This window comes from Natrix helvetica (genome assembly GCF_964273705.1).
Source record: "Natrix helvetica genome assembly, chromosome: 2".
NCBI classification, from domain to species: domain Eukaryota; kingdom Metazoa; phylum Chordata; class Lepidosauria; order Squamata; family Natricidae; genus Natrix; species Natrix helvetica.
The window spans coordinates 224,610,398-224,624,590 of record NC_138552.1 but is presented as its reverse complement, the minus strand read 5'-3'; the positions used below and the strand labels follow the sequence as shown (position 1 = coordinate 224,624,590).

The window sequence follows — 14,193 nt, the reverse complement described above, 5'->3', positions numbered from 1 at the left end:
AGGGTCGTTTTGACTGCTTCGGAGGCTTCAGGGAAGCCTCCTGAAGGTCCCTGAAGCCTCAGGAGGGCTTCCAGGGGGCGGGGGAGGCTGTTTTCGCCCTCCCCATGCTCCTATAAAGCCTCTGGAGCCTGGGGAGGGCAAAAAAAGCATGGAAAAATGGGGAGGTGCACTTGTAGTGCATGCATGCACACTGGGGGTCACGTGTTGCATTATGGGTGCGGCACGCCTGCACATGACCCCCCTGCGTTCCGCCCATATAGCCTATAGTGTATCCATGATATTTCAATATCTGAAGCATCATCCTTGTCTTTCTTTAAGTCTCTCATAGCTTCTTTTACTCAAGTAGATTATCTCAGTGTATTCTGCCAATTCTTCAGTCCCATGACTCCTCATTTTTCCTTGAGCACTCCTATTCATCTAAAACTCTTCTCAAAACCCTGCTTCTTCCATGCCAGTGAGAAAACATTGGAAAGATGAAATATATTATTATTCCTTTTCTCAGCTTCATCCCATTTTACCATATTATTTTCTGTTTCCTTTACTTCATCTTTGTTTCCTTTTTTTACCTCCCAAAATGTAGCTTATAAACTCTTCTAATGTGGCTATTGTATTTTTGGCTCACTTATTGATCCTTTCCTTATTATGTAAGCATATAATACAAATATATGAAACCCAACTGTTGGTTTTGTTATTAATGTTGGGTGTTAATTATTTTTAGAATTTTCTTGGGTTGAAACATTGAAAACTCTGACTTTCAGTTTTAATAGAACATTATGGTATTCAATGTTACTTTACATCCGTGATAGGGTTATACGTGTCGAGCCGGCCTCCCTTAGCAACCAAGAAAGAAACCACTTAACTCCATTTTGCAGAATTAAGAGTACTTTTACTGGTTATGAAAAGATAGCAGCTAAGCAAAGCAAGATCTGAGGCAAAAGCACGCAAAATCATACATATCAATATGTGACCAAACCCTCTCCCCCTGGTAACCCTCATCCCAGTGTCCAATCTGCAAATCCCTTAGGTGTCATGTGAGTTCCCTCTTCAAGGAGCACCATCAGGTTGGTAATGCAGGACGGTTGGCCTTGACCGACACCAAGCACTAATCTCCAGCATGTGCAGTAGACGACCAAAACTCCCTTTTTACAATCTCTCCTGTACTTAAACTCCCCCCCCCCAAATACCAGCCCGCCTTCCCTGTTTCAATGGCAGCCGAAAGCAAATAGCGAAACAGAGTCTAATAATATGTTTCTCTTTTTTAACCAGATACTTTTGTTTGTTTGTTTTTGCTTTTATTTCGATCAAAGCAGGATGGTGACATGTTGGCAGGTGATGAGGAAGCTTGGAAAGAAGCCAAAGAAGTTATAAATACAGTAGGAGCACCAAAGTCACGTGAAGGTATCCTTGATCCATAGTTCACACATTTCCATTCACATCAGGACATCATAACAATCAACTTGTTTTCTTGTCTTTGTTAAATTCATACTCTTCCTGCCTATAATATGTATTTTGTATTTTTCAAATACAGCCATATTTAAAAGAAAAGAAGCAGAAGGTAAATCAAATCAAAATGTGGTCTGGGTTATAGAAAACTCTTTTGTCATTGTTTTTTCCCCTCAGCCTTTGTATCTTTAAGTTTCGGACTAATAGCAATAGCATTTAGGCTTATATGCCACTTTGTTGTGCTTTACAGCATTCTCTAAGAGGTTTACAGAATCAGCATATTGCCTCCAACAATCTGGGTCCCCATTTTACCAATCTCGCAAGGATGGAAGGTGGAGCTAGGATCGAACTCCTGGCTGTGGGCAGAGTTAGTCTGCAATCGTGAATGCAGAGTTAGTCTGCATTCTAACCACTGTGCTACCTTGGCTCTTGGCAGCAGAAACTTTGCTTTGGCCTTGCAGAACAAGATGACAGACACTTTAAATATTTAAGTATTAATATAGTTTGAAGAGCCAAAAGAACGAAAACACAAACACAAACACACACACACACACACACACACACACCTATATACATAATAAAGTTAATCTTTTGGCCATCTAAGTTGCAATCCAATACTAACCAATTGAGGCTTCACTACTAAGTAAATAAACCATATTTCATTCCATTTTAAGTATAAAATGTTTGTAAATCAAGTTTAGACATCTACACTATTTTGCTGTCTTTAATAACTGTGAGATTTTTTTTCTAGCTTTTCGTCACTTCTCTCCAGTCCCATCAAATGTTGTTCTCTGTTTTTCTTTAGACCAGTTTCTCTCAAAAATCTTATGGTTTAGGATTAAGTTATGTCTGCAGAACTACTTTTTTTCCTATTACTTCTACTTGTCCCACAAGATCTGTCAGCGTGGGCATGCTTTGAACCCTTATATTAAACCATGCAATCTAATGGGAACCTCGAAAGCATGCCGTCTCTTTTGCTACTCCTTTCCTATGGAATAGCTATCATTCTTACCCCTGAAATTCAGATATCAGCAGTCAGCTGGCCATACATAAGGAACTAAAGAACTGGATTTCCCAATTTAGCATTAGTCCAAGTTATGGAGCAGGTCTATCTTGATGTGATGATTACATGTTTTGGGAATACTCTATTCGCAATGTATTGTGCGACCCAGAGTCACATGTCTATTGATAAATTCAGATAGTTTCTTGACTGGTATTAACTATGTTAAACTTGGAATATCAATGTCAACTAAGTATCTTATGAATGCGGATTTAATCATAGCAAAAACTCATAAAGAATTCATATTAAAATGAAGATCTTTTGTCTTTTCTGCTACATCCCAAAGAAGATTGTCAGATACGTTTAATAATGCTGAGCATCGTACACAGTCCCTTTTTCCTTCCCCCATGTATTGTGGTCCCCATTTCCCTCCCATCTCCGAGCATGTAATTTTCATCAGGGAAGAATTCCTTTTGTCAAAATTGTTACATTGAAAAAATATTTCTTTTAATTTACAAGTTGAGCTTTAAACTAGAAAAAGGTTATGAGAAATATGTTGTTAATTTTAAGAAAATAATGCTTAAAAGAAAATTAACTATAGCAAAGTTAATTGTGGTTTCATATGATCACCATTCATATTCAATGTAGTTTGCTTTCATGTTTTGTTGGTTAAAAAAAATGGAGCTTTCTATAGAAGAGGGTTTTGTAGAATAGAAAACTGAAGTGTTTTAACTTAATGTTTTGCCTTTTGATTGATGCTCCTGTCATGGGTTAATCCTTAACACAAATAAATGTCAGAATGGGAGCAAGTTCTGTTGTCCTGCCAGACGTTACTGAAGAGCAACACCTCTCGTCTCCCAGACACCAACATCTATCAGCTAAAATTACTTGACCTTGCCATGGATGCCTGCATAAACCTGGGCCTTTGGGAAGAAGCTCTGCATTATGGTAACCGAACTTTGGAGCCCTACAGGTAAGAGCTAGCGTTACTGTGATTTATTGCAATGGTCTGTTTTCATCCAAGATGGTGAGGCACAGTGTATATTTTCTGTGTTGGGTTGATACAAGAAGGTGATAGTTTTTCCTATAGAAGCTGCAAGAAACTACATTGCAGATATAATAAGGCAATTTGTACAGATACCTTTTTCATTCTGAAAACAGAGAATAAATTATTTTACAGGCATAGGGAAAAAGAAACTGTTTTATATTTATTGACAATTATGTTATACAGAGTAAGAAAACTAATTTCTTTCCACCACCACCCCCAGGCCCCCCAAGTTCCTTGATCATCACAGTATCGTAGGTTCTTTGCTCTTTAGCCCCCCCCCACTTATCCATTCAGCTCTTCAGCTACTTGTGTCGATTTATATGCAAATGTACACCAGTCTTAAGGAATTGCTATTTTCTCTGGCTCTTTACATACACATAGGATAGGAAGAAGTACCATTTTGATAAAGAGAGGAAACAATGAAGTTATTTGCAAGTAGTTTACATGTACTCATCATTCTTTGATGTAAGATTAGCTGATCAATAAGGGTTGATGTCTCTTTCTCATTGGCACATCCAACTTTCCAACTGAACAATATCTTTTTTGGACAAAAAATGCCATTTCAACTTTTCCTGAGGCTAAAATCCATCATACCTGAAATGGAAAGTCTGGTTATTCTTTTTATGACATAAATTTCCTTGGAAAGTTCTGGAATGTTTTGCATTACTTTTCAAACCCTACTAAGTACCTGTTAAGAGAATAGCATCGTATCTTCTGTGACTCCTTTTCTTCCTTTTGGTGCTCCATGTTTTTAACCTGTCACTAATTAATTTTGATTCTCGGAGTTTGAACAAAAGAGAGCTTCTTCCTTTGAAAGAGAGAGTAGTTATAGATGCTATAGCTGCAAGGGCGAAAGAGCAGGATGATCAAAGAAGATCTCTAACTTTGTATTCTTTCTCTCCATGTTTCTTTGGGTCACAGAAATACAGTTTCTTAAAAAGAAAATAATAATGGGCAGCCACAGTAATAGTATCTTCAAATACTAGTGGCATTATATCACTTCTTATCTATTTACACAATGAGAACAGGCACTTCATACCATTCAGTGGAACTTGGTTGTAATAAAGGAGCATTTCACAAAGTGAATTTTAATTGCTATTCTGTTTCAAATGATCTCAGTCACATGCTTTTATTTTTTATTACACATATTATTGAATATTCAAGTTCTAGAAAATTGCTTCAAATGTATGAATGTGCTGTATTATTTGGATCCTTTTAAATTTAATTTCGGGTACTTATTACTTATGAAGGACAATGATATAAAAATCTCAATCCTCTAGAGTCTAGACCAGAGGTGTCAAACTGGCAGCCTCCAGGCCAGATATGTGACGCAGGCCACGCCGACCCGGCTCTGTGAATGGGGAAAATGTCGCAAAAGTCACATGACGGCAACATGATGCAGCGAGTTTGACACCCATGGTCTAGACAGATGAAGATCGTCCTGTTTAAGATACTAATTAAACCAAACAATGGGTCAATGACAAAATTGCCCCTTAGTTACTTAATAATTAAAAATGAAACATAGTCTGATTTGTCAACAAAACTGCATTATGCAATTAAACAAAAGGTTAGTCATTTCCAAATTTCAAAATGTTGGCCTTCATAATCATTTTATTGAAAGATACTTTATTATTTAAACATCCATAAAAAGTATGCCTCATATTTTCATTGTTTTCACTGTGTTTTATGTAAACCATGCTTTTCTACAAAATTGTTGAAAATAATGTGGTAGTCTTGCCAGACAGAAGCCTCTCAAGTTTAACATTCTGTTTCTGTGGACAATGGGGGATCCGAAGCAGCAGATGAGTGCTCCCAATTGGAAAAGCCTTGTCTCTAGACATCCTGCCAAGAGTTATCAATAGGCTTTTTCTCCACAATTTTCTCTCATCTCTCTCATCAAAAATGACCTTTCTGCTTTAATTACTTGCTATAACTTTTCAGATATGCTTCTATAACATTCAGAAATTGGTCAGAAATACCATATAGGTACAAAAGAGTTGTAGCAGAAAGCAATTATAAGTTTATCAAATCATTTCACCATTTTTTTTCTTGTGCATCACATTTATTGTAGCCAAGTTGTTGCCCTTGGGCCTGTGACCCCACAGTAGAGATACATACAATTGTATCTTCTTCATCGAAGGTTGCTGGCTTGCAAAGGCTCTCAACCGCTCTTCTACCTTGAGCTGGGTGTTGTAGTCTTTCCATGTGCAAAAGCATTTTCTGAGGAGAGACATTTTCAGTTTGAGGTCTTGTTATTTGAAAGTGTGTAGGGTTTTTTTTTTTTTTTACCTTCAAGGCTTCACTACAAACTCCTGCAAAAAGTCTTCTGTTTCTCATTACAAGAAGTTGCACCTGAAGCAGCAGGATACCAAATCCTAGGGAATCTGTTGGGCTGCATTGAATTTCTCCAGTTGAATCAATCTACTGCTTGACTGCTTCCACAGTTCCATTACAGCTATCTATTTTCCTTTTCTCAGTTCTGAGGGAAAAGAAATATTCATATTGTTACCTGCAGGGAATAACCTGAAAAACAAGCCATCCATACAAATCGGAGGTGGTAGGACTTCCTTTAAAGGGGTTTAAAGTATTGGACTAAAACCATTTTAACTTCAGGGATTGTATTTACTGTGAGTATTTCCATTAAGTGATCAGTGGGGTGCATTTCCACTATAGTGTGCTAAGTGCAGTTTTTGAACTTATGTTTTCATTGCAGACATTGCTGGGCTTTCAGTATTTATTTAAAGGCCATGCTAAGCTATCACTCAAGTAAATGTAATGATGGATTTTGTGGTGTAGATTCACACTACAATGCCCTGGCAAATTGATTACCAATATAACTTGGTCCAGAAGATTAAAAGTTCTTTGTAGTAGTTCAAAACCTAGAATTCTACCTGCATGAAGCATACTAAAAGGAAGCCTCGCAGAATTTAGAAATCCAGGGGGGAAAATTAATTGCATTGATTCTCATCACAATGATAGTGGCTGATCGTGAGTAGTGGAAATTTGTAGATTTTTTCCCTTATAAATCTGTTTATTATGAGGTCCTCTTGTATTTTGGCTGTTATCCCACAAACTAACATTGCCAACCCAACCCTATAGAATATCTCTTTTAATCTAGAGGGAGGAAAAAAATAATGTTGTGCTCTCGGATATTTTGCACCATGTTGAAATTATTGAGAATTTATTTATATTCATAGGAAGATTAAAAAAAAGAACAGGTTTTACACAATTAACCTGATTGGATTCTGATCACGCAAAGTCACCCATACTGGGACTGATAGCAAGAAAGTCCATGACACTTATCTTCTTTTGAGGCTTGAAACACCACTATTTCAGTAAATTATATACACATCACAATACATTTGGAGATTCTATACAAAACCAGTTTTTATTTATTTAGGAAGTTGTGCATACAAAATTGTATTAAGATTAGATATATTGAATGTATGTATGTATGTATGTATGTATGTATGTATGTATGTATGTATATATTTAGGGGAGCAATCCAGTTTTGCAGGGCAGCATAAGATTCAAGGCACATGAAACATGTGGGGCTGGACTTATGTGCTTGCCAACCACATCTGCTACTTGAACCTGGAAAAATCTGTATGTGGTTTAAGGTTTTTCCACAAATGCTATGCATATGTCCAAAAATACTTTTATTCCAAGCTCAACAAGAATTCTAATGCAGCAAGTGAGTGTTACTAGTTCTTATTATTGGAATTGCTGGAAATGAATTATTTGTGAATATTAAAATGCCAAACATGATAGAAAAGCCCTGTGCTTGAAATGATATATTAATTAAAACTGTTTTCCAACAGGGCTGCATGGGTTACCAATAGGATTCCAGGTGCAATTCAATATGCTGGTGGTTATCTATTAAGTCCTATTTGTCACAGAGGCTGGATATTTGTGCAATGCAATCAATAAACAGTTCAAACCTAAAAGAGAAGCAAAAGGCTTGGAAAAATATAAAACAGATAAATTTAATTTTGTTTGAAATAATTGTCTTCATTTTATTATTTGTGTTTAATATAAATAAAATTTACAATGCAAGCCTTTATTACTCTGATTTCTCTTTAGGTTGTATAAATCTTTCAACTTACTGAAAAGAATGGAAAACCCTTATTCTTAAATAATTATCATATTTGAATCTGTATCTTTGCGATGATAACCATACAGTTCGTCCTTGTCTTATAGCCACAATTTAGCCCATAATTTCCATTGCTAAGCTAGGCAGTTGTTAAGTGAGGCATGCCTCATTTTATGACTTTTTGCCATGGTTGTTAGGCGAATCACTACAGTTATTAAGGGAATCATGTGGTTGTTAAATGAATCTGGCTTCCCCATTGACTTTGCTTGTCAGAAGCTCCCTGGGAAGGTTGTGAATGACAATCCCAGCACTCTGGGATGCTGCAACCATCAAAAATACATTTGCCAAGCACCTGAAGTTTGATCATGTGACTGTGGGGATGCTGCAATGGTCATAAGTGAACTGGTCATAAGACTTTTTCAGTGCCATTGTAATTTAAAAGGGTCATTAAACACATGGTTATAAGTCAGCCACTACCTATATCTGCTCGTGCAGAAGTAGAGCTTAGTACGATTTCTTATGTTAATTTAAACAAATGTTAGATATTGTGACAGGGAATTCGGGAGCTTTTGTTGATAGTCGAATAAAGCATTCAGTATTAAGTGGCATTTTGGCCACATGGAAATGTTTCACAGCAACTAAATCTGTTGCAAAATAAATAAAAGGCAAATGAAATTGTTCCTAAGAGCAAATGAAAGAGAAAGTACTTTTCTTGCTTGGGATTTTCAGATTCTATTTCTTATTTATAGTCTGCAGAGAAAATGTACAAGTCATTAAATGCAAGAACGAGCACCAGACTAGAGTGGGAAGATACTGTAGGATTTCATCTCACAAGTTACACAATGAAAAATACGTGTTAAAAATACTTCTTATGAAAAAACATGTTTTGAATTCACCAAAACAGATTTTGAACTGAGCTAAATGAACAATGGATGTGTTACTACCCTAGAGGACACTGATATGCTTAAAATCCCATTTTCAGTCTTTGACTGAAAGATCTTCGGTAGACCAGTTGGAGAGGAAAATACTCCTCTGTCATCTGCTGTCAGCTGGAATAAATGATACAGCAGTAGATGGTAGCTTCTCATGTGAATGGAAATTGGCATGCTACCCATAATTTAATTCTGGAGTTCTCTTTGTTCTTTCTCCCATTTGTGAACAAAGCTATAATTATGAGAAATAATTCTTGAAATGTTCATTGTTGATGAAATAGCAGGAGCCTTTTCATCACTTCATCTCCCATTTGCTTTTGCTCCTCATGGGAGAGGACCTAGAAAATTTGGAGAATCCACCTGGTCTAAAAAGTCTGGCTGCCAATAGGTAGAGAAATAAATTGCATTCTTAATAGTAATAAGCTTTTCTGATAGCAGGATATCCCATTATAACTGAAACAAATATCAATGCAATAAAATCAATTCTAAAATAGAGAACAAAACGGTTGCATCCTGTTTTACCCCAGGGTTTCATTGCATAAAGCATGAGGCCTTTCAAATCAGATGTCATTTTTAGGTCATTTTATAAAAGGCCAGGGTTGCTCACCTCTCTTTCTCCAGGAGCAGTTGCTTTGTTCAGTCAACTTTTAAACCGCACAGCAGTGCTGCCCAATTGGGGTTTTAGGATAGAGAACATGTGATATCTTTAAGAAGATAATATCCTGCCAACATAACCTTGTGCTTATCTCTACCCTGTCTGGATTCTGAATGACCGGTCTGCATATTCTCTCTGTGGCATGTCTGCCTTCTAGGTAACATTCTCAGGTTTGGACAGATACCAAGAAGAGAAGAGTTGCTATAAATGGTTACAAAGGCACAGAAGTGTTGCCCTCTTATTCTCCACCTGCATAGCCAAAAACTTTCAATTTGTTTGATATATGTTGAAAACCAATAATTATCTCAGTGTGATTGACATATCATATTAACGTGAATTATGTCCCTAAAAGCTCAGTGTTGCATTTACAGAAGAGTGTAAGGCCCACTGAAAGAAAGCCCCCTGTTGTTATGCTGTTTGACATATTTATTCATACCTTTTTGTAGTGATATGTTAAACAATATGAAAAATGCACGACTATATTTCTAGGTAAACCCTGTGTTCTTGAAATCAACTTCCCTGGGTCAGTTCTTAGAAATGGCTCAGAAATTAGAAGAACAGGTCCCAGTGTTTTGTTTTGTTTTAACAATGTTCTCATTCTGAGTAGAAGAGCTGAGACTTCTCACTGTGTTTAAGTGTTCTTGTGTGTTCTTGTTTTTTTAAAACAACTGACTGGAATTAAAGTAGACCTCAAGCCCTTTATTTTGTGAATTTCCAGGTCTAGTCCCACCTTACTTATTTAGTACATTAGTAGTTCACTGACAAATCTTCAGCAGACCTTGTTTATATCAGATTTACAAAAGAGACTCATGGCAGCACCGGTGACAGTTACATTTTATACAAAGATACCTTTATCTGATACCAAAGTGAAGTTAAGGCATTGTTTCTGTACAATAACATTGCCCAAACTTGCGATGAAGTGGTTACTGAGTTCCATTTCCTTATAAGAACATGTGTAAGAACCAAAGAATGTATACCTCAAGTGAACTAAGCATTAATCTGTCAGCGGCCTAAGTGTGTTTAGGATAGGGCAGTGGAAATATGCAAAAGGGTGACACTGAGTATATTTTCTGAGAAGCATTTAGGAGCAGATGGAAGTTGTAAGGAGACTGATTCATCAAAGTATTTAGTGTACATCTCTTTCATTTGTTGAATCTTTCTTTGTATGTGCTTAAACATGAACACACAATTGTGCATCTGAAGTAAAACAAAAGTAACCAGTTCTAGAAAAGGATTAGTTTGTGTGCTTAAGCAGGGCTATAATAATTGTTTTCTTATAAAATATTTTCTTCCCTTTCTTGAAATAAAAATCAGTTCTAAAGGGCAGAGTTCTTAAGAGATCCTGTTTTAGAAAGATGAGATTTTAGAATGGAAGTGCATGCACCCTTTTGCATGTATGAATCTTCTTCAGTAAATACCCTAAATAAATCATACCTAATTCCATATAATTCAATAGTTAATTTGTATAAAACATTTTGGAAATGGAAGACTTTTTTAAAAAATGCCTAGCTTAAATCCTTCCCATACAGTTATATCATGTCCAAGAGGGATCTACGTTAAGGAAAAGAATAATATCCAGGACAGAATGGAAATTTCTATTGTAATTCTGCTTCAGTGTTATAGTTGAAGAGCAAAACCTAGGGAGGACAATGTAGAAGGAGTGAGGTAAAAGAATAAAAGTAATTAAATAGAGTTTGGAGGACATATGACTGTATGAATTTTTTTAAAGAAAACATTGTAGGTGCCCAATATTTTTAAAACTAGTCAAAACTTTTCATTTGTTAATCTCTCATCAAGATTTCATTTGGAATAGGTGTGTCCCTTGCCTTCTGAACATCCTGTTCTCTTTCTCTTGTTCTCTGTTGTAATTTGGATATTATAACTAATTGTTTGGATATTTCAGAATGTGAAAAGGAAACTTACCTCAGATGAGGTGCTAAGCTAGAGCAGGAACACATAACTTTCATCAGCTTGTGGGCCATGCCAGGTTTTACAGAGCATGGTTAGGACTAACTGTAAAGGGAGTGAACCTGTGGCCATTTTTAAACCAATATTGGTACTTTTATTTATTTTATTGCAATATTGGGTTATTTTAATTTTAGTTTATTTCTTTGGAGGGTAATGCTATTTTTGTTAAAACCAGTGGTGGGTTGCAGGTGGTACGCCCCAGTACGGGTGTACCGGAGCCAGCCCAGAGCATCGGATACCGTTCCAGTACGGTGCTCCTGAGGGCACACCCGCCCGCCCACACTCCTTACCTGTGTTTAAAGGCTTCTGTGCAGGCACATGGCACATATAGTGCCTGCGCAATGCTCCGCAGAGCAGCTGGAGCATCCCAGAGGGGCTAGGATGCATGATGTGCGCGTGCAAGAGGATGCCGCCAACCCCTTTCCAACTGTACCGGTTGGAACGGGATTTGCAACCCACCACTGGTTAAAACCTGCAACTTTGTTTCCCATAAAACAATGGAATATAAGGATTGCTCAAATACCTCCTGCAATGAGGGATCCACCCCTCCAAAGGAAATCTTTCCTCTACTGAGCAGCTCAGAGCAGAGCTTCCATCTGCTGATTTTAAAATGCTGCAGATTTTGCTTTCCTTTAGAAGAGAATGCTTGAAAGAATGGCTCATTCCAAGAAAAACCCAAACTGGCAAGAAAAGTGGGAAATAAAGCGGGGGGTGGGGGGTGGGTAGTTAAGGAGACAACAGAGGCAGCAAATAAATCAGGATGTCCCAAGATCAAAGCATAACAAGAATAGGAAATAAAGTAAGATAAAATAGTTTAGTTGAGGAGACAAGGAGGAGGAGCTTATAGGAAAGACAAAATCAGAAGTGAGGGGAAAGCATTTTTGAGAAGTAGAAAGACATGGGGAAATTGGAGGACTGTGAGTTTAGAACCATCAACAAGGATTGGAAGTGTTACAGACTATCCTAGATATTTTTGCATTCCTGTCTCAAAGAAGTTGATGGATACAAACGAAGTAGGGAACAATGCGGAGGTGGGTTTCACATAATTTTACCACTGGTTCGCTGTGCACCGAAAATGTGCATGCACGCCTTCCGCGCATGTGTGCGGCCTTCCGCACATGCACTTTGCTTGCACGTGTGGCTTGCATGCATGTGCGCGGCTTAGAAAATGTGGCTAAATAGGACCGCATAGCACCGAACCGGCTGAATACCACCACTGGAACAATGTATATGGAGATTCTCAGTCCTCCAGATCATCCAGAACAGAATATGTTTTTCACGGAGGAGAAGCAAAATGTTTTCAAGGAAAAAACCCAAGAAAGTCTGGTTGCCTTTTGAACAGCACCTTTGGGACAAAGGGAACATGTGTAGAGCATGGCTTCAGAGTTTTTTCAATCCTTTTACCAACATTGACTATGTTTGTGTGTACATGCATAGTAGGAAGCAGGGGATGGGCTGAACACAGTCTGCTCTGGGTCACATGACCAGGAGCAGAGGGTTGTCTGCTTAGAATGAAATTATCACCACTATTTCCCACAGGGGTGAATTTGGAAAGCGTAGTTGCAGTGTATTTTTCCAAAGCTCCTGGATTTGATCCGGTCCATTTTCAAAGTCCATCTTTGTTTTGCCAGCTTTTCCTCAAACAGTAAATGCGGTTTTGTAATCTTCAATTTACAGAGAGCTATTCCGCCAAGCAACAGATAGACAGACAATCATGGGCAAAATCCCTTTGGATTGGAAAGAATAACATTGTATGGAAGAAGGGTGAGGTCTTCCATATACATTTTGAATATGCCTTAAAATAGTATGTTGCTCCACATCCTGTCAGTGACAGACTTAATACTTTGGCTTAGAAGTATATCACAGACCGTAAGACACTTAACTTTTAATTCACCTATTGTGAATAGATTGGCAGAAGAATCCCAGGTGCATCTTGGTTAGTAGAGTATCTGTATTCCAAGCAAGGATGAAGCCTTAACATGACAGTTGATTGCTCACTCTGCCCCAGCCTTTAAACTTTGATGCTGCTTTCAAGGTGCTTGGCAGTTTGGGTCTTGTGGACCATGTTTAAATAACAATCCTCTCTAGCTTGGGAACTGCCCGTCCACACCTCATCTGCTTCAGCTTTTTAACAAACAGAATACATTCGTGAGTTGAGCAGCTGTATAAATTTGATAAATCAGTATAATTAAGCATATTAGCTAGTATTCTACCTCTTTATGGTGTATTAGTTATGGTATTGGACTAGGCCTAGGGAGTTTTAGCTTCAGATTACCTGAATGAAATTTATTGAAAAATGATAATTTTGCATCTATCATAATCTTTTTTAACTTCATTAGAGGGCTGTTGAGAGGATAATACGGACTAGAAGAAAAATTGTGTACAGTGCCTTGATCTCTGGAGGAAATGTGAAGTATAAATTCCACATAACTGTAAATAAAGATGCGAAAGAAATATTGCACTAAATATTCAGTGTTTGTTATTATAAACTGTGGTAAACAGTCAATATATTCAAGAAATGTACCTAATCAACTTACTGTAATAAACAGTGCATCAGTCTTACCCATGAAGAAGCAGGAAAGCATCCCCCAGCATATGCTCACAAATATGATATAATTTTGACACTTAAGTCATTGAGCTAATGTTAATAGTGCCCCCTTTCTGACCAAACCTGTACTTAGAAAAGAAAAACAGAGAGAGAAAGGAACAACCCCCATCTCATCTAATAATGGTAATAAAATATAATCCTGTCAAGGAAATGTTCTAGGGATAAGAAAATAGGTGTGTGTTTTTTTAATCAACTTGCTTATCTATACAGGCAAGAAAAATGTTATGCTGGCTGGATGAAACAAAAAGAGGTGAATAATTAAACATTTTCTACAACTATGTAAATACAGTAGTTTTTTGCTGACCACAGGGTAGAATGACAGCTATAATTGATGTTTCAATTCATCTGCAATTACTAACCTTTGGATTACATCCTTCCAAGGGTCTTTCTTTGTGAACAACCTCTGGCTTTCTGTCTAGCATACCAATGGCGTAGGGTCCTGGGAG

The 14,193-nt window shown here is 37.4% G+C and overlaps 1 protein-coding gene across 2 annotated transcripts in view; it reads left to right on the top strand.

Annotated features, from left to right (window-relative positions):
* Positions 1-14,193, top strand: part of SMYD3 (SET and MYND domain containing 3) — a 325,846-nt gene that overhangs the window by 288,418 nt on the left and 23,235 nt on the right. The window contains exons 9-10 of one of the 2 annotated variants that reach the window (XM_081942754.1): positions 1,311-1,398; positions 3,242-3,416. In XM_081942754.1, the coding sequence (XP_081798880.1) occupies positions 1,311-1,398; positions 3,242-3,416 (263 nt within the window). Of the gene's footprint in view, positions 1-1,307; positions 1,399-3,241; positions 3,417-14,193 lie in introns of both variants that reach the window. The other variant, XM_081942753.1, reaches the window with a different exon arrangement.